Consider the following 24,661-nt stretch of genomic DNA (forward strand, 5'->3'; position numbering starts at 1 on the left):
GGCCTGGGAAGAGGGTGACCCAGACTGTTTATCCAGTGCATAGGGAGGGCCATTGGTGAGTACAAAGGTGAAACTCCCAATACACGGAAGAGTGGAAGGATGTCCACAGCTGGGTGGGTACCTCAGGTAGAGACGCTAGAAGTGGCCCTGTATAGGAGATCCACAGGTAGGTATCCCACCTTATGTATGTCAAAGGTGGCCACAAGATTTTCTAGGAACTGAAAATCTGGCACAACTGGCCTAGAGGTAAGGAAGGAGAACCTGTCCTTCTCCCACGTCTCTCCTTAGACATGAAGATTTGGTGTAGTCACTGTAGACAGAAAGCTTTCTTGGGACTGGATGTAATCTGGGGGTGGCTTTCTGATAACTCTGGCTCCACTATTTACAAATGAAAACTTGTAACATCCCTTTTAAACAAAGAGCATTCTTGGTGTCATAGAGGGTTGAGCTCATAAATTCAGGGATCCTTTTTGCCACAAGACAATAGTACAAGCCTAAAGACTTTTGGGGTGCACTGACAAGACCCATATGCTAAATAGGATTTTTCATTTACTTTTTTTTCCTGACAGGATCTGGGTACTTTCAGCTTTTATTGTGGTAACATATCCATATCAAAATTTGCCCATTATAACCATTTTAAGTGTATGGTTCAGTGGCACTAAGTATATTCACTGTGCAGCCATCACCACCATCCATCTCTAGAACTTTTTCATCTCCCCAGATGGAAAGTACACATCCATTAAACATGAACTCCCTTCACTGGGGTTTTTGAATGGAAGGCTGATATGTTCTTCAGATTTAGGCTCTGAGGGAAAGGGGCCTGATTGGAAATCTATAGGCAGAGAGGTCCACTCATGTAATCTCTGGAGAGAAGGTCCCACCACATACTTGTATCCTGGAAGGTATGAATCAGTTTCAACAAAGGAAGTCCCACCCTCCTAGATGCCTGACAACTAGATTTATGTTTTCTGGCAGATGGTTCAGCCATAGGCTCTAGTAATCCCACCTTGAGTAATATGTGAGTCCTTGCAGGGCTGTCTCTAGTCCAAGTTAACTCTATTGTAGTGAGACACTGGTTTAGAACAAAAAGATGCTAGGCTGTCTCTAAGACAGGATATTAAAAATTGGACCATTCTGGATAAAACAATATGTTCTTCCCCTTAGAAGCACAGAATCTGCTAGTCCTTCCATTTGCATGTGCCTCCAAGAAAGATTTGGAGTCAGGCCAACTTAGTTATCAATCACTGCTCTGTCACTCACTGACTGGGTGACCTTAAGCCTCACTTTCCTCATCTAAAAAATGGGGTTTATGACATATCACTGGTAGAGGTGCTAAAAAGATTACATGAGATCATGTCATTACGGCATCCAAGATAGCACTTGTTTCAGTAAATGGAACCTGATGTGCTCATGACTACTGTCTGATTTTGTCATTGTAGGTCTCCAGGTGGTTCTGAATTCCATTATCAAGGCCATGGTGCCCCTGCTGCATATTGCCCTGTTAGTGCTGTTTGTCATTATCATCTATGCCATAATCGGCTTGGAGCTCTTCATGGGGAAAATGCATAAGACCTGCTACAACCAGGAAGGCATAGCAGGTAAGGGAAGATGCCGAGTGACCAGCTCTCAAGAAATTTCCCTGTCTTATCACTACTTTCCTTGTAGCTGGGTGAACTGCTACCATATGACCAGAGGTGCTAGGGCAGGCGTCCTCCACTGAAGCACTCATCTTTTCATTCCATGGGTACATGAGAGGCAGAGATTGGTGTTCTTTTCCTCTCAGCTAATATTTCTTTTTAATGAAATACATCCCTGTTATGAGACTGATATGCTGCCTCCTGCACTAAGATACTAAATAGATCTCTGTTGGAACAGCTAATTGCAAGCTCCCATCCAGCACTACTAAACAGTTTAAATGAGCTGTGCAAATCTAGAAACATCACCTAGACAACCTGGAGTATTTTAATTTAAAAATCAGAACCGATGTAGTGACGGTGTGTCTCTCTGTTCATTGGTCCTTCAGTGTCCCTTGTCATCAAAAGCCCTGGATTCTGTCCACCCTTCGGGGCTGATCTTGCCTCCTCTGTGCTCAGTGTTTTCTGCTTCTCCTGGCCCCTTGTTACAGGCAGGCCTTTCTGACACTTCTCTCTCCAGGTCCTTTCTATAAATCGATATATTTAATAAGCAATGCTGACCCATTAAGCACTTCTCTGAAAAGGACTAAAGTTTTGGTTTGTGGAATATGCTACAAACTGTCTTAGGTTATTAAAATTTCAGCTGCACCTTTAAAAAATCATTTAAACAGAAATTAACAAAATTTAGATACATAAAATAGTTTAGCATAAAAATTTGTTGAAAAAAAAATACTTCCCCCCGAAAGGGGAGTGTTAAATTTATGTGATTATTTCTTCCAACAACAAGATCTTTCATCTTGGTTTTGGCATCTTGGTGAAGAAAGGGGAGCATCTGTCTGAATCTTTAAAAGATACCACATTGCTCTCCATCTGTACTGCTTAAATTAAATTTGACCCCTCTTGCTTTAGGAACCATAAGTAGGGACAGATCTGTACAACAAGGAGTGATACCAGAAGATGCATCATATTATTTAGTGGTGGATTTTACCTTCACCCCACAAGTTAGAAGGGAAGTTAGTTCCCATAGTGAAAATGACCAACAGCCTGGGGAGCCAGGGTTTCAGAGGACAGACACTGCAAGAAGTGTTCCAGAGAGAAGAGCATGCCAGCTCCACCAGGAAGATGACTTCACTCTGTACAGAGTCAGGCTCCCTGCTGAGAAGAGGGGCTGAGGACACCTGGCTGGCCATAGAAGCCTTTTCACTCAATACTCTGCAATCAGGAGCTCATGTAGTTCCCTTTCCTAAATCTGCCATCTGATGACAAATCCAAGGACCTACTGCATCACTCCCAACAGAACATGATAGTACTGTTATCAGGGCCTTTTCCACCTACATAGTGACTAAAACTAATGAGAAGAAAAAAACGTATGGGAATCTGGTCGTACTCCATGCAGCCATAGAGAAGAAGACCAAATATCTGCAATCTTTGAAACCAATCCCCATGTGTTTTTGGAGAGTTTTGTACCACCTTTGGAATGAATGATTGTTGTTTTGTTTAATTTCAGACTTTGGATTAAATTACCATATTTTTCTGCAAACTTAGATTATAAAAGGTGCTTGTGAGCCCTGTCATATTTTTAATGGAATTTAGATCAATTCTTCTTTCTGTACTTTAAGATTATTTCTCAGACTATGAATTTTATGTGCTTGTGGATTGTAGGACACATTGGATTTTGAGCCATGTTTTCAATAAAGAAAGCTCTGGAGCTGGCTGGGTGGACCATTATTCAGCCTCTAGGCTGCCCTTCCAGTTCCCTGTAGAGGTGGTCTCTGAAGAGGAAATTTTTCTCCGATCCCAGAGGCATTTGCAAGGTGCCTTCCTAGTTCCTCAACAGATACATCACCATATGCCGACACCTTTTGTTTCTGGCTGTCCCATCTGTTTGATGGCACTCTGAGCCAGGTCACTCTGAATTGCTCTCCCAAGCACACTAATTACCCCTGAGACCAGCAAAGAATTGGTTGGCTCAAACCTAGAAATGAAATTACTCTCATTGTATTCGCTCCTTAAAGTTGGATCCTAAAAAAGTAATTGATTTTGTCTTTCTTGATTTCTCCTTGGAACCCCTAACTGGCACTCTCCCAGGATTTCATGTTCTTGTTGGTATTAACTGCATTTCTAAAATCTCTCCTAATCTTCACCATTCTTTTTTTTTTTTTTAAGATTTTATTTATTCATGAGAGACACAGAGAGAGAGAGAGGCAGAGACACAGGCAGACGGAGAAGCAGGCTCCATACAGGGAGCCCAATGCGGAACTCGATCCCGAGACTCCAGGATCATGCCCCTGGCCGAAGGCAGGTGCTAAACTGCTGAGCCACCCAGGGATCCCCATTCACCATTCTTTTACCACAAACTTAATTTGGACTTTCCAGAAAGATTCTGTCTGTTTCTCTTCACTTCTGTTTTAAAGCGTAGGGTCCACATCTTTGTTTCTTTCTCCAGCTTCATGACTCTGCAAAAGAAAACCAACACATTTTCATGTTCAAACTAATTTCCCCTCACCCTCAAGTGCATGTTGCAAGGACCTGCTGATGTGTGTTCATATTTTTCAAGTGTTCCCGTTAGTGCTTTTTATAGATACCTATTTTTACCAGATCATCATTGCTTCTTAATTGTTCTCAAATCTTTTTTTATTGTTGTTCAAGATAGATTTAAAATAGCAGTGGCGCATAGGGCCTTTAGATAATCTCTCTGAACCTCATCCCTTTCTTTTTTATTAATGAGATCACTTCCCCTTGATGCCATTTTCCTTTCAACATATATTTTTTTGTAAAACTCCAAAATATGTTTTTCTACCTTAAGGACATTCAGAATTCACTTTAGCAACCTTCACTTTTTCCTTATTTTTGCCTGTTTCAGGAATAGAGAATACAAGGAAGGCTGTCAGATGAGCAGTCACAATACAAAGATTAATAGCATCGTTATTCACTAGAAAGCAAAGCAGAAGAAAAAGAAATGCAAGTTGTCCCTCTGTTTTTTCACCTTCTCTTTTTCTCCCATCTCCTTTTATCACAGAGACTGAACACATCACAGTAGAAAGCCATCACCAGAATGAGTGAGAAATCCAACAGAACATGTGATCTGTTTAGTTCTTGGTTTCTCAGTCTCTCTATTTTTGGGGTGTTTGTTATTCACTTTTTTATGTATTCTTTGAGTTTGGGGTTCACTTTTTAGTGAATTCCCCCCTTTTATAGCCTCCCATTGTTTAAACTCATGTCCAAATCTCCAAAGATTTCAAAAATTCAGAACTCACAAAAAATTGACTAGAGTTCAGTTTCCTGAGTGGAGTCCTGTTGGGAGCCAGATCCCGAAGTCAGGAAATGGTGTGGATGCTGTCTTTCTCTCCAACAGTACAGGGACCAGTGACGCAGACCTTTACACCTTGGTCATCACACAAAGACTCATACATAACCCGAAGCACCAGGCCAAGAATAAGCCAGGAAGCAGCACTCACTGTTCACAATAGCCCAAACCTGGAAACAATCCAAATGTCCATTAGCTGGTGAATGGATAGACGTACAGTGAAATGTACTGCTTGGCAACAAAAGAGAATATACTATGCTGATATGTGCAACAACACAGATGAACCTCAAAAACATTATGCTGAGTGGAAGAAGACAGACACAAAAAGCTACATATCGCATGATTCTATTTCTATGAAATTTCTGGAAAGGCAAAGCTATAGAGACAGAGTGTAGATCAGGTTGCTAGGGGCTGGGGAGAGAAGCAGGGATTGACTGCAAACAGGCACACAGGAATTTGGGAGAATGATGGACATGTTTTAAAATGGATTGTGGTGATGGCTGCACAACTATATAAATTTACTAAAAATAATTGAGCCGTACATTTACACTGATGAATTGTAAGACATGTAAATTATATTTCAATAAAGCTGTTAAGAGAGAAAAAAAGAAAAAAAGCCAAGAAGACACACTCCAGCATATATTTTCAAGCATGCTGCTCAACTCCATTCTCGTAAGATCAGTCCCTTACTTAGGATTAATATTCATCTTCCATTTCCTCTGTGTAAACAGTTGCAAATTTGCAGGCACAAACTGAGAAAGAGCCAACCAACCAACCAGTAATCTTCACTACAGAGATCCTAGGCACTTGTAATTGTTTTGATGCATATGAAACAAAAAAAGATCCTGAGTGACCTGTTATTTCGAAATGAAGAACTATAAGCAAATTCCCTATCTGAGAGCATATTTTCACTATTGTTAAAGGCAATTATTTGTTAGGACTGAAGTCTGTTCTGTTTATTACTGTTACCTTCTACAAGCAAGAGACAATGTCCTTAATTTCACAAACTTCTATGAATTTCAAACCATTACCTTCCATAGCTGGGTCAAGACTCCCAGTATTTTACCATAATAGGAATTCTTAGATCAGTCTAATCTATTTTTAAGGATTTTATTTATTTATTTGAGAGAGAGAGCGAGCACATGAGCAGGGTGAGGAGCAGAGGGAGAGGAAGAAACAGACTGCCCACTGAGCAAGGAGCCCAATGCAGTGCAAGGCTCAATGTCTTGAGGCGGGGCTCTTATGTGGGGTTGGATCCCAGGACCCTGACATGAATGAACTGAAGGCAGATGCTTAACTGACTGAGCCATCCAGGTGCCTCCACACCAAAAATACAAGCTACATCTTAATTATTGATTTTTTGGTAGCTTTTCTCACCATGTGAAATTAGCCCAAACACCATCTGTAGCCACAGTACATATGTTATACAGTTTCCTGAAAAAAGGTCTGTTTGTACCTAGGGAGCATTCTCTCTGTCATCCACTGCCGCTCTGTCTTGATTAGAGGTCAGAAAATGATGCTTCTCTTCTTAAAGGTATTAATGCTGGAGACCAAAGAGCAGTGCCACAAGGTTACACATGACATACATAAAAGAGAGTCAGCAGTGTTTGTACTCAAGGGTTGTAATAAAAGCCACTATGGTTGCTACTTCCCCTCTATAGTCAGAATTTATTTTTGGTCCTTTATCAACATAAGGATTCACTATAAAATGATTTTTATCACTGGTATTGTATCTTGTAACATGTAATGAAGAAAGTGTTACCGAATGGGATTTGTTCACTAATTATGTGAAAGACTCTTCCAGTCAATATAGCCCTCAACCTAAACTCTGGTATTCCAATGGAAGTGTTCATAGATACTTTATCACTAAAAAAAAGAAAAGATAGACTTCCTATCATTTTTCAGAATATTTTCCACTTGAAGTGATTGCATGATCACAGTTTTTAATTGGCCATTTGACCAGGATGCCAACATGTTACAACAGAATATGCAATAGCCTTACTATCTTTGAAATCAATTGCGAAGGTTAAAATACAGTTTTATAATTAGTTGAAAGTACTGACTTTCAAAATCAATAGCCTAAATGAGTATCTGGTTCCTTATGTTGTTTAATTCCTCTATGAGGGAACTAATGAAAACTTGTTCTACATTATTGTTGCTATGGTTGTTTTGCCTAGCCCATTAACCTTATCCTATCACTTTTCTCTCTGACTTCTCACTCCTTCTTTCTCTGCCTATCTCTTTCCATCCCCTCTGCTTCCTTCTCTTTTCCGCTGATCATTCAAGATGTTCCAGCAGAAGATGATCCTTCCCCTTGTGCTCTGGAAACAGGCCATGGGCGGCAGTGCCAGAATGGCACTGTGTGCAAGCCCGGGTGGGATGGGCCCAAGCATGGCATCACCAACTTTGACAATTTTGCCTTCGCCATGTTGACGGTATTCCAGTGCATCACCATGGAGGGCTGGACAGATGTGCTGTACTGGGTACGTAGCTTGAGATGGGCAGAGGTGGGGAGTCCAGAAGGCTGCGAGCCTTTCTTCAACATCTCCCTTCTCCACTCTCCCCATGACTTTATGGTCACATATACACCTTGATGGAATAGTTGATAAATGTCTTTGATTTCTTCCAGGTCTTTCCTGAGAAACAAAACATGAAACTTGCATCTATTGAGTCTCTCTGTCTGCCCACCAGCCTAAGCAAAATATCATCTGTCAGTTTGTCCTACCATAGTGAGAAACACTGGCATGCAGCTGATGCTCTGTGAATGAGTTGACCAAACCTGACACAAGGATTCTATTCAACTCCCCTTCCTACTGTAGAGTTTCTTCTGTTTTTATCCTTGTCTTGCATCGGTCCACAAAAGAGAGCTAGAGAGCATAGTTATTAATTTTTAGGGCTAAGGAGAAAAGTCAGGCCTGGTCTTCTAACAAGAAACCATTTTTATTGAATTGTATAGCATGATGTCATGCTAGTATATTTTTATTTCTCATGTTAATCTTACCTTATAATATTAGAATAGTCCATCAGACCAATACATTGCCATCATTTTCACTGCTAACAAAACACTGCTGGTTGTGTGATGCATATTTAGAAATACCGCTTCCTAAGTGTCAACCAGTCAATGGTAAATCTTTTACTTTCAAGATGCCCCTTTTATTATCCAGCAGCCAACACTACTTTTCCAACCTTCAAACTATTAAAGTGCCAGATTTCTGCCTATGGGACAGGCAAATATACACACCATATTTGAGCTGTCTCCATCTGGCAGAGTCAAGTCCATTATTTGTGAAAGCTCCAGAAAATATAATTCTTTGTAGTATCTCCTACTTGAGCTTGAGGAATGACTTGCCAGAATCCAGTGTTGTTCTCCAGCGTTTGGGTGAAAAATGTTTGTTGCCAGTCTTGAAAATACCATCTCACCCACAGTTTTGCAAATAGTCAAATTTATTTGGCCATGCCGAAAACAGTCTAACAGCCTGCTTAAGGGAATAGTGCCTACATACTAAAGCAAGAAAGAGGGAGAGGGAAGTGAATGTCTTCCCGTTGAACAGAGCTGCCAGATAGAAAGAAACTGAAGCCAAGAGAGGTGTTGACTTCTTCCTAAAATCAGAAGAGCTTTGTAACAACACAGAGATGTGATACAGGGTATCGTACTGTATCTGTTAATTTTTTCATAAGCACCAGGTCCTATTGATTCAAAACCCTCTTTTCCCAATTTTTATGTTCTAGTCAACATGGTAAAACCCCGTGTTGCTGTGAAATGCATACTTCTCTGCAAATGACTACTTGAAACTTACCCAAGAACTTTGTACCCAGCAAACATTTATTGAGCATTTCTTGCATGTCGGGGAAGCTCCTAGGTACATATTCAGATATAAATAACATCCAGTTCAGACTGAAAAGCTCAGTCTAGATAAACACTAAATCTAAACTGAATAATGGTGGTACAACTGGAGCCTGTGCCATGGTGGAGTTGTGATGTTGTGATACTTTGAAAAAAAGACAAAAGTCAAATCACCTCTCCCTCTAATTAAAATGAAACATGAGAAAACATTTTTTAGACCCATGCTCGATAAAAACTGATTTTGAATAATTTTTTTATTTTGAATAATTTCTAGGAAAAGAGGGAATTAAATGTACTATGCTTAGGCAAATTAATTTCATTTAGCAAAGCTGATCAAATTCCCAAGTGGTCCTTTTACCGTGGGTAGATCTCTATGGCTAAAGACAGAAACAATCTTCTGCACATGGGCAGCTTCTGATAGACCCTAGAACATAAGATCATATGGAACTTTGCTTCAGAGCCACATCACATGAGCTTCAAACCCATGCCTTAAGTTGCTATGAGAACGCCTTCCATGGCAGCAAATTGAGGGCAGGGTGGCAGTGAGTGGGTGGATGTGTGGGGCTGGGGGAATAGGTATAATTTACTTTGCTGATGGCCCTGATGTATTTTTGTGATTTTCCTTCATCACTCCCTCCCTCTCCCTCACCACAAGTCATTGATACCCCACCAGCCAGATGTGACCCAAAGAAATACTGTCCTAATGACAGCCAGGGTGGGAAATGAGAAGAAGCACACAACTGCAACTACCAATTTTCAGCAGCTGTGTTGTGCTTTCTCCCCTGGGGTGTGTGTGATAGAGCTCAGGCTGGGAACGGAAAAAGTGTCAGAGGTGAAGGAACAATCCCAGGCTCATGGGACATGTGTCTCTGATTTTCCCAGCACCTTCCCAAAATGGCCATATTGTGTGTGTGTGTGGGGGGGGGGGTGTGCATACGCACACACATGCACACCCACACATACACACACACCTCTAAAGCTTAAACAGCCTCATACTTGGGTATTCGTGATGGAAGCATTTCCCAGCCCAATGCTCCTGCTTTCAATTTGTCTAATCGCTTTGACCTTTCTATGGCCACTTCTTCCTTTCATCCTTCTTTCCTCTCTCTCTCTCTCTCTCCTTCTTCCTCCCCCTTCAGCATTCTTCCTTCTTACCTCTGGGCCTGTATCTCCAAACCCACAGCCTCTCAAATCCCAATGTACTTTAGTTTAAAACATGGAGATGTCGAAGTATAAAGATGCCCAGACTTCCCTCAAAGCCACTGAATGGAGAAATTCCAAAGTTAGGCTCCAGTATCTACATTTTGAAAAGTCTTCCCAGGTGATTCTGATGCCCAAGCTGAAATATGAAATATGCCCTAGAAGTCTAACCTATTCAATCTGCATGGTGCTGCTTTCATGCCACTGGATTTGAACCAATCTATGAAGCTATATTTTTCCATGGAAATTGGGGAAGTAGGATCTACCACTCAGAACAATGTATTTCCCTTCAAATCCAAGGGTCAAGTCTAGAGGATGTTGGAAGAAGCAACCAAGATTTTCAAGTATAGCAATGAATGGAAACCCCAGATTCAGATTCACTCTGAACTATCAAACAGCTGGATAGATGTTCCTAGGGAGAGAATCAACCATTAAAGCACTAACGAAGCAATAGGTTCAATCACTAGATATAGCTTGGGATGGAAGGGATCAAGGAGGTCAACAGTAGCAAATGGCAGACACCTGCCTCCTACTATGGGTAATATCAGATCCATTTCTCTTTTTCTGTGACATCCATTATTTCATCCCATTGTTATCATCTTGAAGAGTTAGTGAACTAAAAAGTAAGATCAAACTTGGCCAACTAATACTTGAGGAGTTCCTCAGATGTTAAAGCTATTGGCCATACACTGGGTCATGGCTCCAACTAGGTGAACAATTTGTTGAAACATTTCTTTTACCAAGTCTACAGGTGACAGGGTAAGGGGTGGGGGACATTGAGGATTTGGAAACTAAGCCAAAACTCAGTTTGAGGTGTGGTTTCCTTGGGCGATGTCTTCATAAGCTACAATCTCATTTATTCTCAGAATGTCCATGCCTCTTCTGAAATAAAGGGGACAAGTGAGTAAAAGAAAGTTTCAGTCTTCTTTAGAAGTAGTGTAGCACCAAGACAGGGAAGAATCCAATATTGTATGGCATTACCATTGGTTTCCATTTGTACATTTGAATTTATGAATTTTTTTAAACAAACACCCCTAACTCCCTGCATATAATTTAAAAATACTTGTCTTACATGGTTTGAACATGTGCCTTCCTGAAGATAGAAAAGGCTGCTGAATCAGGATGATTTGCAGGATTCTCAGACATTGTCTAAGGACTAGGGTCAGTTTGAAATCCTGAACATTATCCCTTCCACATCATGTCAGTTTGAAATCCTGAACATTATCCCTTCCACATTGGCCAGATCACAGATAGCATAAACACCAATCGAGTGTCTGTTCAGTGCTGAATTTGTACTTGACATAGCCCCATGCTCTTGCGAAACAGAATAACATGGCTGCTTGCCCAGGATTTGGAACACCTGGAACAGGTTGCAGGTGAGACTTGTGGGAAAGGGAGGCAGCACTTAGAATAGGCGTCGCCCAAGAATACATGTTTCTAGCTCTTCAGGAATCTAGATGCCTGAATAATCCTTCATCCAGAGGACTCTACTGATCTCTGCTTACCCAATGCCCTCCTGACCCAGGGCCCCCAAGAATATTTCATACTGTGCAGCACAGTAAAAGCACTCAGGTCCAGGTTTTCCTGGAATCACACCCTACCCCACCTACCACCAGCATAGTGGGATCACTTCTTTCTGACACCACTTACTGTCCCCCTGCAATTGGTTTCTCCAGGATCAGTTGTTTCACTACTTTTTTAAAAATACAAATTGAACTTAAAAATAAGTCTAGGAAGAATACTTAATGAGAAGTCATATAAAGAAAAGATGTTTAGAATCATAAGTAGTGTCTTTTGTAGCAACTGGGATAGTTTGGGCTCAGCAGGAGACCTTGGGAACAAAATTCTAATGTTTTAACCTTTCATAAGTCAGTTGTCAGTTCCACACTTTGTCTTGTCCCACTTACATGTCTGGACATGCTGGGAAGATATTCCTACTAAACTCACTCTCTCTCTCTCTCTCTCTCTCACACACACACACACACACACACACATACATACCCCAAGACGGCTACTCATATCTGCTCTTGAAGCTGCTGAAACATCTCTCATTTATGACAAAGGTCTTTTGCATTCAGGCAGGTTGATTTGGGCTTTACCCTATTTTTCCCCCACTCCATCTTTTTTTCAAAAAGCCACTTTTTTTTTCACTACAGAATATAGAAAATGAGTCTCTGAAGGCATCAAGAAACAGAAAAGGAGCTGAGTTCTATTTATGACCTAAGAGTCATTCTAAGTGAAGAGCTGGGGAAAAAATCCTCAAGTAACCTAGAAACAGCATCCTGGGCTCTTTAACAGGTATCAGAGCAGAGAAACTGGGAGGTCCTACTTTAGACCCTGCAGTCCTTAACTTCTAATCTGCTTCTGTTAGAGTTCTCCCCACTTAGTGCCCATGCTGTTTTAAACAAAGAAATAAATTAGTGGTTTATAAGTATATCAAGAAAGAGAATTATCATCTCTCAAAGCCATTATTTATTTAATTATTGTTTTATTTTATTCATTTCACTGGTATTAGATGAGTCCTTATTATTCAATAATTCTATTTAACAAACATTTATTGAGCATTTACTATGTTCGTAGGACTAAGTAGGGACTAGGATGGAGGGTTGGGGAGAAGAAGTCCTCCCATCAAGGAATTAAGATCTAATTGAAGAGATAGAGGACACACCCAAGGAAATATGACTTAGGACAGAACACTACACTAAGGGAGAGCTCTGCATTGGTACAGAACACTTCCAAGAGAGAGGGGAATTTCACTGGCTTTGAGGCTCCCCCCTCCATGGGGAAAGCAAGCTTTATTGCATTTTGGGAAATTAGAGAGAACTGTTTCTTGGTTCTGTTGAGGGAACCTAAAACAGAACCAAGAAACAGCTCAGCTTCCCTAAAGTGTTCTCACCCAAGGTGTCTGAAAGGCCACCTGCCTAGAGGTACAGTCACAGGCATCAAACTCAAGCCCACACCTGGTGGCTGCCCAGGACAAATAAATGTATCTTCCTTTGGCTGTGAACCAGCTGTCTCCTACACAAGTGTTCATACCTGGGGTTGCCACTCTACTCAAACCCTTCCTGGCCTCCCCTAGAATGTCAGTGCATAATTCCATCTGAGTTCAGGGATTTTCTTTTAATAGATTGAGGAGTTAATTTTGTTGGCTTCCCTTTATGTTAGGAGCCTTCTGCTGTCTTCCGCCACATAATGCAGGCTTTTGCTTATACCTTGAGGCACTCACAGTTTTTCCATGTACAATGACAATCAAGTACAGGGACAAGAAGGAGTCAAGTGAAGCTTGTTGTCTAACTTGCTTGCTCACTGATGGACCCACAGGTGAAAACCCTATGTCCACAGGCAAGGTGACAAAGGTCAAGAGTAGTCACAGATTTTTTTAACCATCACCCTGGGCACTGGCATTCATGGCAGCAGCAAACCCTGTCCTCTAATTGTACTTTGTAGAAAGCACTGGGACTTTTATGGGTCTATACCTCCTGTCTTTGGTGTCAAGTGATAGCCCTCTTGGCATTCACTGAAAGTAGTTAGTCTTTTTAGATATACAGTGCCTGTGCCACAAACCTTACAGGAAAAAGTGCCATGTCTTGAGAACTCATGGAAATCAGCTAGAATTGAGAGTGGCCTTGATGCACTAGGACCCAGGAGGTATTGTTCCTCCTATTTTTTCTTTTTTTTGTGAAAAAAAATATGTTGGATTTGAAGGTTGAAGGTTGAGGTTGCCCTCAAAGAATTAGCTATTGTTTTTAGAAGGTTCTTCTGTGTTTTTCATTTGGTATTACCTTTGGTCTGTCTATGGATTCTTGGAATAGTAAGTTATGTGTTTCAGCAAAGGCTGGGGTCGTCCTGTTAGTCCTTGGGCCTAGAGGCTGCAATGGCTGCTTGGTGGTAGACATCAAGATGCCTAAATATGCCTTCCTTGGAAAAGTCACAAAGCTTCCTTTGTTATAGGCCTAGGAAACATAAAGCTTTAATGGCTTGAGAAAACCTATTCTTTTTTCACCTCTAAATAAGGGTATCAGCGATCTAGGTCATTTTTTAAAAGTACGTCTTTATTTATTTTCTCTCTTCTTAATAGCTCCATTCCAGCTGATTTAAGACATCAATCTCATCACTCCAGGCATCGCTCTACTTCAGAGACACCCAGCATTGTATGCTCTCTATCCAGTCTGCCCCCAAAGTAGGTGGCCTAGAATAAAGAGGAGAAAGTAAAAGAGAAAACAAAAAGGGGCGCTTTCCTCTCAGGCCAGACCCAGACAGACCAGAGAACCACCTATCAGTGGCTGCCAAGCATTACTTGCTGAGGAAGAGATGGGGTCTTAGGAACACCTTGGAAGCTTGTTAATCTCCCATCTGTCCTCCTACCTCCTGCCCCTCACCTGCTATTCTATGTCTTAAACCTTTGAAAGAACGGTCCCACAGCAAGGAAGACACCAAAGCAGAAGGATAGGACAAGGGAGAGATAGAGACCATGAGTCTCCTAGATGTGGCCCTGGCTCTCTATGGAATTTTGATAGGTCATGAAAATATCTATGGGTCATGAGGTTATCATGAGAATATCAGTGGAATATCTGGGTCATGAGGCTATCATGAGGTGCTGAAGTTATCTGTGGGTCATAAGGTTATCACAAAACTCTTTATGGGCTATCTAGGGGCAAGGTGGTTTGTAGCTCCTTCCATTTGAGGTTCTTAATTATGCTGTAAGTCACCCAACTGTGACACAAATGAAAGGACACCCAAACTGAACAAGAGCCCAAGGAAACCTCTGAGATTCATGGGTTTGTTGACTTGAGAGAGATACGTGGCTCAGGGAACTGTATTTTCTATGAGGTTAACTGTTCATAAATTTAGGGTTATGAGGAACCAGTCAGGAGATATTTCATTCTAAGGAAGTTGGTTGAGTGCCAGCCAGCCCTTGCACCCACTCACCATCTGCCCAGGCTCCAGAGGCAGCTCTGGGAGGGTGCACTGCAGCAAGCATGCCTCCTGGAACTACCGGTTCCTGTCTGTCCTGAGGAAGGTAAGGACGTCTGAGATCCAGGGCGAAGCAGGAGAACGGACTCAGAACAGGCCCCCATTGCCACTCTTGGGAAAAGCTCTTCTGGGATTAGCACAGAGCAGCGGGTTGGTCAGAAACATGGGGTCCATGCATCCATGGAGTTGTATGCACAGCACCATGGGTGTGTGCCTTTTCTCAGGGGGGAGTCCACAGCTTCCCTCAGCTCTTCCTGACCTCCTCACCCTCCCTAACTTAGGCAAGAGGAAAGGACTCTGACCTTCACTGGCAGGACTTAACCTGAGAAAGGAAAAGCTAGGACACTTAGAGGCTTCATGGACTTAGATCCAGTTTCCATGAATGCCTCCTCACAGATATCTTCTCCTATCCAGGGCTGTTTTTAACCCTGTCACTCTTACTGACTGAACACAATGTCTTACACACAGTAGGCACTCAGGAAATACTATTGAACAAATGTGGACTCAAATGAGACCACTGCTAAGAATAGTGAAAGGCTTATGTCATTGTTCCTTATAATAAAACGTGACATAGAGACCCTGGGATCACATGGCCATCCTTACAATCATTAAGTGTCCTATGGTTGGCTAGCTGTCCGTCATGCTTTTCTTGTCCCTCACCTCATTTCATCAGTCCCTTCCCTTCTTGTATGGGTGCAGTTTTCTTTTTCTCCTCCTGGGTGATTATTGGACTTTCTCTTCCTGATGATGGTTACTGGTTTTCCCTCTGTGAATTTGGTTTCCTTTGCAGCCTTGGTTCAAACATTTACTTTCTGGTTAAAGGAGGTTCCCGGGTCCCTTGTGATGGTAGCGGAGTCTGACACATACAAACCTTTCTGCCCTGCCTTTCCTAACAACTGCTGTTTTGCTGGGTATTTTAGTCCTCAGCCACTGGGCAAAGCCTCCATTCCGGAGCCAGAATGGCTTTTCAGCTGTGGGTTCTATTTTTAATAACTGCCAAGTTCCTGGGAAACCCCCAATCCTGTCACAGGCTCACATGGCCTCTGGGCTTCCTGCCCACTCCTGCACTCCTGCCTTCAGTGGCCTCATAGTGCAAGGTTTACCCAGTCCTGCCTGCTCTGGCACTTGCTTACTTCTCCAAGCCTCATACAGCCACTCTTCCCCTTGCACTTCTATAACCCTGAATATTTATTCTTACAACTGCATTTACCACCTCACATTGTAGCTGCCTTTTATTTATCTGTCCCCATGCTAGCAAGGGCTTCCTATTTATGGCACATATCAAGTTCATTCATTCACCCAACATTTCCTGAGCACCAGCCATGTGTGAGGCACTGTTTTTGGAGCTGGGGATTCACCAGTGAACAAACCAGATCAAAACTAACTGTCCTCAGGGAACTCACATTCAAGCATGGAACACAAGCACATAATAAATAAATAAATAAATAAATAAATAAATAAATAAATAAATAAATTGCACAGTTAGAAAGGGATAAACACTCTGTGGAAAACAGCAAGAATATATGGGAATGGGAATGCTCAATAAATTCATGTTGAATTGAATTGTATTATGACATGGTTAAGTGGACATATGTTGGGAGTTCTTCCTTTGCTCAGTGACTCAGTTGAGATCCATGATACCCAAGCCCTTAGCATAATTTTTTACTCTATGCCACGGCCACATTGGCAGATTCCTCCAACCAAAATATAGTAACCCCTGATAAGTAGTATTAAATTTGAAAAGAATGTTTCAGGATGTAACACTTCAAACCAGTCCAACAAGGTAAATCTCCCAGTACTTCTCAATCTTTTTTACTCACAGCACACAGAGAGTATTTGTCCAGCATCCCTAGGCACATGGGTAAGGTTTCTTGGAGGCTGAGAAGCCCTGAGGGCTGAGGGTGGTACTATCCCAGCACACATGTAACTCATTTGAGGCACCTGGCTTTAGAACTACCTGGGTGATTATCACACAGTTATGAGGTGTGCAGATTTGGGAGAAATGGCCCTGGGGTCTGCGTTGCTAACAATTCTTCCAGATGATTCTGATTCTGGTGGTCTTCAGATCACACTTTAAGGAACACTGCCATGCAACAAAGCAGAGACAGGTAGTGAATCACAGTACTTGTGTCCTTATAGTTGAAGTTGAGAGGTATGGAGAATAGTGCAAATCAGTGGTTCTCAGACTCGCCGTAGGGCTTGTAAAAACATGGGTTGTTGGACCCACTTAAAGAGTTTCAGGGAAGGCAGAGTGTGTGCATTTCCAAACAGGTCAGGGCCACACTCTGAGATCCACTAATGTCAATCATTTGGGAAGCTTGTATATTAAGAACTGGATTCCTGTAAGGCAATTTCACAAGGACAGAGTCAGGGTTCATTTTAGGAAGATAAGACTAAATCCTGTTTAGTCCGAAAGCTTTAAAAGAAATAGATTTGAGAAACTAAATCAGAACAAACTTCCAGTTTGATAAAAAAAAAAAAAAAAAAAAAAGGCTGCTCTGTGACTTCACATCACGTTTATACCTACCCTCCAGCCAGCTATGCGCTGCTAAATGTTTAGCCACCTGTTTAGGGGCAAAGGGCAGAGTGGGGGCTGATCTACGTCATTTGCCCACTCTGCCCGCCGTGGCCAGTTCTGGGCTACCCTAGTGACGTCACTGAACACGGACCTGGAAAGAGCTACGGGGTGGCTCTCCAAAGCCCAGAGGATCCAGCTCTGGCACACTACTGCCCCCAGCTACTGCAGGGGTTTGCCACCTGTCAGAGGCCGCCTCCATTATCCACTTAGGTACTGGTCACAGTCTCCAGGCTACAGGAAATGTGTTTGCAGGACAGGAACTATTCTCTGGATAAGTAACCAAAGTTACTGTCCCTCCTGGGCTGTGGCCCTGCATGCTTGTGGAGCACAAAGTTTGGCTTCTAAACTCTGGGCCCAGCTCAGGAAAGCCCCTTAAGAAAGGCTCTCCTTCCTCATGCAGGCTCAAAGTTTCTGGGCCTCTGGCTCTGTCAGGAAGAGCTGGGGCACTCCTGACACTAAGGTTAGGCTGCCCTGGGGGACAGTGGAAGATTTAATACCACAGAAACCTCACTGACCTAAAACCATCCTACACTGAAGAAATCATTTTTTTAGGTGATCCACCTTATTAGACAAGTAAAAACATTGTAGAAATCTTTCTGTTCCAGAAAATAAAACAACAGACAGTGCTAGGAAAGATTGCCCTGCATTCAGTGCCTGCAAAAATCCCTTAAGGTCCAGGACAGGGTTGTGGGGAAGTGTTTTGAATATTGATGGTGCCAGAGGTGACAGTGGATCCTGGCTCAGCCTCGCTAGTCTCCTCCTGTTCTACCCACAACCTTCCTGCCTGCCTCCTCACTTTAACTCATTCTGCTCTCTCTTTCCTAACCTGCCTTCATCTTTCCAGATGCAGGACGCTATGGGCTATGAGTTACCCTGGGTGTATTTTGTCAGTCTGGTCATCTTTGGATCCTTTTTCGTTCTAAATCTGGTTCTCGGTGTGTTGAGCGGGTAAGCTGACTGTTTCTATGTATTCTTTACAATGCAGCCGAGCAAGGTCCCAGGTCCCACTGTATCCATCACCAGGGTCCTCAGAGATGGGATCCTAACAGGCCAGGAAAATCAGAAAAAAAAAAAAAAAAAAAAAGTCCCCATTCAACCACAGATTCCAACCCATTGGCCAGGCAGGCTATTTGGCCTCTGATTTGCAACTAGAGGATCCCTGGGTCCCGGCACTGTTTGGGTCAGTGTCCAGGAGCCGGTGATGGGCACTTGGCCATGCTCGGCTGCTGAGTGTGCCTCACTAACTATCATTCCATTCTTCCAGGTCAATGATGCCGTAGGAAGGGACTGGCCCTGGATCTATTTTGTTACACTAATCATCATAGGGTCATTTTTTGTACTTAACTTGGTTCTCGGTGTTCTTAGCGGGTAAGCAGGACCAAGGAAAAAGGTCTTGATTTTATTTTATTTACTCTTTCTGCTATTCCTGGCTTTATTCTTTTTTCTGGCTCTGATGAACCTGGGTTAAAAGGGCACCTCAGGAGCCTTGAAGTGAATGTCCTTGGCCTGGCTGGACAGAGGATCAAATGTACAAGGATTAATTAATCCATTGGTTTGGGCTTCATGAGGAGATACTTAGGCCTACCTGTCTCCTGCTACCTCATCCAACCCCCTCCCACCCTCAAGCAGCTATTCAGGTAGGCAGGATACTTCTCCTTCTACCTGAGAAGCTACATGATAAGACCCTTGAGTTGAAAGGGTTTGGCAGGAGGGATTGGAGGGAAGATTCATAGATTGTGCTTTTAACACATGCCATAGCCTTGCCACTAGGTACTTGCCTGATTATAGTTGGTGGCAGGCTAACAGTAAAGATTTCAGATAGCTTTTATTCAGTGTCGAATGGGCTGGGGTAATAAGAGTTTGATTGAAAGTATACATAAACAAATACAAACTAAATAAAATTCTCTCTGATTCTAATTCAAGACTCTTCAGTCCATGTCTAGTATGCCCCTTTTCTGAATGGAAATGGCTCTTAGCTGTTCAAAGCCATAGATTATTTGAGAATAGAGGAGATGAAACATACCTTCCTTTAAGTTTATCTACTTAGCTTCAAGCATAAAGTTTGCCTAATTCCAGCCTTTGCTCCAATGAAGTTAAAACGTGGTAGAAATAGCATATAATGGGGGCATCAAGCCGCCCTGGGGATGGCCTCCTTGACACTGTGGACTCACTGGGCCATTCCTCAACCTACCTTCTTCATGAGTCCACATCAGCCATGCCAAGGCCTAGCACCTAAATGCTCCTAGTGACCTGCTCATGGGTTACCTACTCTGCTGCCTTTGCTACAAGGGGGAGGGGGGACAATCTACTTCTGCCTCGCTCAAGACAGGTCAGCTGCTTTGAATAGCCTTTCCTATGTCTCCAGGGACATTAATGCTGAGAGAAAGTCAGACATGACAGGAATGATTGCATTTAATTTTTACCAAGTACATAGACTGGGAACAGCTAGTCCTATCTCCTGCCATAGCCTAATGCCATGCAGGAGCATCAGGTTTAGTCATTGGGATTTAGTGAAGGAAAAAATCCTCTTCCACCCTCACTGTTTCCCAATGGTGGGTGGCCTGTTAGGGACTTTGATGACACCATGCCTTTTGCCAAGATAAGGCCACATAGGAAACTAGTGTCTTCCATCAGGGGTAAAATGATGAAGATATTAGCTGCCTGGAAAGTATAAAGGTTTTCATTTTTGTGTTCCAACACAAGAAAATGCCCCTGTGTTTATACGTAAATCAAAGCATTGAAAAAAATAACTTCATCACTCCCACTCAAGACAAATTTGGATATCTCAGCTCTGCACTTGCTGGATGCATAATGTTGGGCAACTTTACCTTTTTAAACTTCACCTAGCCATCCAAAAAAAAATGAGGATAATAATACCAACTCATAACTTTTTGTGATGATAGAGGGAGATCATTTGTGTAAAATACTTGGCATATAGTAAAGTGCTCAATAATGGTACCATCATGACAATGATTATTGTTTACTTGGTGCCTGTCATAACTGGAATTATTGAATAAAATCCTCAACCTTTTCTTTTTAAAGATGAGGAAAGTGAGCCCAGAGGTGACTTGTGTGTTGTCATTGTGCTTATAAGTATCAGAATGAGGACCAGAATGCAGACACAGCCTAGATCCCATCTTCCCATCACTGTCCATTGAGTATACATTGAATGAACTTGAACTGTAACATAAGCCAGAGCTCTGAACCTTAAAAAAAAAAAATGTGATTCCACTTTCTTCCCCAAGAGATAAGGAACAAATCTAAGCAAGTGAAAATCTTTCCAGGAATCCAGAGTTAAGAATTAGCATGAGCCCATAAAGGACCCTCTTCAAGCAGAGTATCTGCTCACAGTCACTCTTGGCACCCCCTCCCCAGTAAAGTTGTCTTCCTGGCAGAGAAGTCAAAGGCAGCAGTTGCAGATGTGAGAGAAAAATCCTTTTGAAGACCATGTTTTGGACCAACTCAGTCCCTTTGAGATTGTGTGTGTAAAAATACTTAGACCGAAGCCTGGCATGTAGTAACGCTCCAAACATGAATAGACTCTGAACAGGAACATTAAGGCTTTCAGACTTTAGAACTATGAGCTCTAGAGTCCATACATTGGTCTCTGTGGGACACCTTCCCCAGCACCTGCTCCTTGAGTAGAGTTCCCTGAGAGGGGCTCCCTGCTCCTCACAGCTCTGGATTTGCTGATGGACCATCTCCAAGGTTTCCTGGGCTGCAGAGCATATCCTCTGCATGGACAGAGAAGTGTCTCTGGGCAAGCATCTCCCCTTCCTGGTTTGAGGGAGCCAGTCAAAAGTGCCCCAGGCACTGCCCTGGATCCAAACAGTAACAAAACCTGGAATTAGGCTCTTACTGGCTAACCATGTGATGGCAGTGATTTCAGTTTTGAGTCAGCATCTTGATCAATCAGGACAATAACATAAAAGTCACCACAAGAATGCAACAAAACCCCCACTGATTCATCAGTAAGAATTCTAGTTAAATCAACCTTCTAAAAGCAACCAAAAAGCTCTCAGAGCTCCATGAAATTCACTGTTCCAATGTTAACATTAACAGAAACCAGCGTCCATGGCAGGCTCAGCGCATAGAGCTTTTGATGGATAACTCTCCGATGCTCACAACAACCCTATGAGCTAAGTGCTATTTATATCTCCAAATATAGAGAAGAAAATTGAGTTTCAGGTGAGGAAACTACCTCAATTCTTACAGATGAAAATGGAAGATCCAGGATTAAACCCAAACAATGTAAATCCATGGCCTCTCTCTCTAACCTCTATGTTATACTGTTCCCAAACCGTTTTAACGGTGTTAACCCATGTTCCTAAAAATTAGAGTCAAGAAGTGTGTGTGTGGGGGGGGGGGTAGTAAAGAGCAGCAAGTGAACTGAGGAGGAGCAAGTGGAGCAGGGAGGAAGGCAGAAGCAATCCATGGGATGCTGGTTGGAAACAGCCACTGGGAACAGAAAAAAAACCCAAGAGGAAGCTGCAGAGCCACCACTCAGGAGGGTGCAGTAGGGCAGAGTTGTTTAGCAGGGCTGGTGGCCCTGCAAATGTTAATAGTCTTTGAGAGAGAGCAGACCCCTAGCTTGGTAGAACTACAGCCTTGGAGAATTTTGGAACTGGAGGGGCCTGAGACCCCACACCTGTCAACTAAGAACAATATTATTATACAGTCCAACACAGTAACTCATCCCCTCATAAATTATGTCCTTCAGTCACCAAAGAAAGATACTTTCATGAAGGAAAGATGACACTCTGTAAAGCAAAACGTAAATATTCCAAGATTTTAGTCACCAGAGGGTTAGGTAACCCTTTATCTGGAACATTCCCATACCTAAAACATCTTATTCTTTATGAGGCCAGATAGAGTCAGTGTGAAGAATATATATCGTGGGATTTCTCAAAATTGTTTCATGTTCATTATCTATTGATCCTCACAAGCCACAGGACTGGTATTAGTACACACAAGAATTAGATTACATTTGCTTTTCTATCCAACCTACTAAAATGAAAGCAGTGACAATGAGATTCTTGAAATTGCACTTAAGCTATAGTCAGGTAAAAGTCTGTGGACTCTGGAATCTGGTCACTTTTTGTTTTAAATTCTTGCAAACAGAGGACTTCAGACATGTGCCTTCAGTATACAAGGAACTCAGAATCTCTTAGATGGATAGTCATCCTGCCCTCTTTCTCACCAGGAGATGGCTTGTCTCTCTCCCTAAAACAACAGGTGGCTTGGTTGGGAAGCATTTTGCAACCTGAAAGCATAACCAGACCATGGCACTATAGTTAAGACACAATGTGTAGACCGAGAAGGAAGCAAGAAATGCCAGGACGTGCATTCTTTGTAGGTGGGAGCAGAAAAGACAGCAACATCTATAATCATATTCATTATCTGTGTAGTTGTATTCCATGAGGTCACTATGAACACGAATTAATGAATACTAAACCATTACTCTTTTTTTAAATTTCTTTTCCTTTAAAGATTTTATTTATTTATTCATGAGAGACACACAGAGAGAGGCAGAGACACAGACAGGGAGAAGCAGGCTCCTCGCAGGGAACCTGATGCGGGACTCAATCCTGAGACCTGGGATCACGCCCTGAGCTAAAGGCAGACACTCAACCGCTGAGCCACCCAGGTGTCCCTAAACCACTACTCTCAGGAGAAATACAGAACAGGGATCTTATGAGCCTTTAGTCACAACAAGCCTTTTTTTCAAGCAACCAATACATAACCTTATTTTATGTGTGTTTCTGTTTAAGGTCATCTTATTTAGTATATATTGTTGATTCATTAACATTGAGCTCATGGCCAACAGCACTATAATGATGCCTGAACAGAGTTTATCTAACATATTTATTTTTTTCCCTAAGGCACACCACAACCTTCTCACACTTAGGAACACTAGACAGCACTTCAGCAGTTCAGCACTGTGCTTGGGGGCTATTTTTAACCGAAAAACCACCAACAAAAAGTACAGAAATGTGAACAACATGGCACTAAAGAGACCATAAAAAGTACGCTTGTTTACAGTATGAGAACTGAAACAGAAAGGCAGAGTGTCACCGTGTTTAACCTTAGCTGGGAATATGACTCTAGTTTTTTGCCCTGCTGCACATGTCTGGGTTTGACCACAAAGGCACACAAGGATTGATTTGGGAGTTACAAATAAATTTTAGCAAGTAAGCAAATTCACAAATACAGAATCTGTGAATAATGAGAATCAACTGTATTGATCATCAGAGGGCCTAGAGCCCCAGCCTTTTGTATTGATTGGATCTTCCGCCTACAGCTCCCTCTGCATGTTTTACATTACTGAGCCCTGGCCCCCAGCTCTCGATTCTACTCCTCATTTTTCATGTTGGCCATTGCTGGCAGGAGCTCTGCTCCTGCCTATGACAAATCCCATGGCTGTGACTGACTGTCTAGCCAGCTCTGTCCCTGGGCCCAGCACAGCCTGTCAGGCTGGGGCTTCATGTCTTCATTAGCTCAGTCCTCAGAGTAGGCACATGGCTGGCATACAGGTGAGGAGATAAAGAGAACCACATACCACCACCCAGCAAATCCCATACTGCATGGAGTCTGGAGAAAGAAACTTGGCTCACTTTCCATCCAGCCACAAGCTGAGTTATATCCTCACTCCATAGGAGCCAAAGGGAGCTAGCAGGGCTTCAGATCCAACCCTGCCTCTTCTTATTCCCTTCAAACCCCCAACACAGCCTCATTTTCTTTTCTCCTCATAGATGTCTATGGTAGTTCCTCAGGGTCTTAGGGAATGGATGATGAGCTTTCATTCCACGGAGCAGAGGCTGGAACACAGGACGGGGTCAATTGCCCCTACTGCAGTTTGATCCCAACCCTGTTGTCCTGACTCCAGAAGGAGTATGGGTAATTGTTATATAACTAGGATTTAAGCCCTCTGTGAAATAACCCAAAAGAGCTAAAATGAATCCCCAAGCCCCCTCCACAGAAAAAGAATGGAGAATGCAAATGTATGTGGGCAGGAAGATAGCCGAGGGAAGGGTCCTGGAATTGCAGTTGCTGGAGTTAATTTGCACTGGGAAGGAAGTGATGTTAAAGTGACTGTCTTCAGAGAGCAAATTCACAGCCTAGAG

The 24,661-nt window shown here is 42.5% G+C and overlaps 1 protein-coding gene across 40 annotated transcripts in view; it reads left to right on the plus strand.

The window, feature by feature from the left end:
- The window catches only part of CACNA1C (calcium voltage-gated channel subunit alpha1 C), a 746,135-nt gene that overhangs the window by 525,993 nt on the left and 195,481 nt on the right, over positions 1-24,661 (plus strand). For 29 of the 40 annotated variants that reach the window (XM_077871650.1, XM_077871649.1, XM_077871647.1 and 26 more), the window contains 3 exons: positions 1,440-1,598; positions 7,228-7,424; positions 18,802-18,905. In XM_077871650.1, coding sequence (XP_077727776.1) covers positions 1,440-1,598; positions 7,228-7,424; positions 18,802-18,905 — 460 coding nt within the window. Of the gene's footprint in view, positions 1-1,439; positions 1,599-7,227; positions 7,425-18,381; positions 18,486-18,801; positions 18,906-24,661 lie in introns of all 40 variants that reach the window. The other 11 variants (XM_077871648.1, XM_077871652.1, XM_077871660.1 and 8 more) reach the window with 1 other exon arrangement.

The sequence above is a fragment of the Canis aureus genome, chromosome 25, assembly GCF_053574225.1.
Source record: "Canis aureus isolate CA01 chromosome 25, VMU_Caureus_v.1.0, whole genome shotgun sequence".
NCBI lineage: Eukaryota > Metazoa > Chordata > Mammalia > Carnivora > Canidae > Canis > Canis aureus.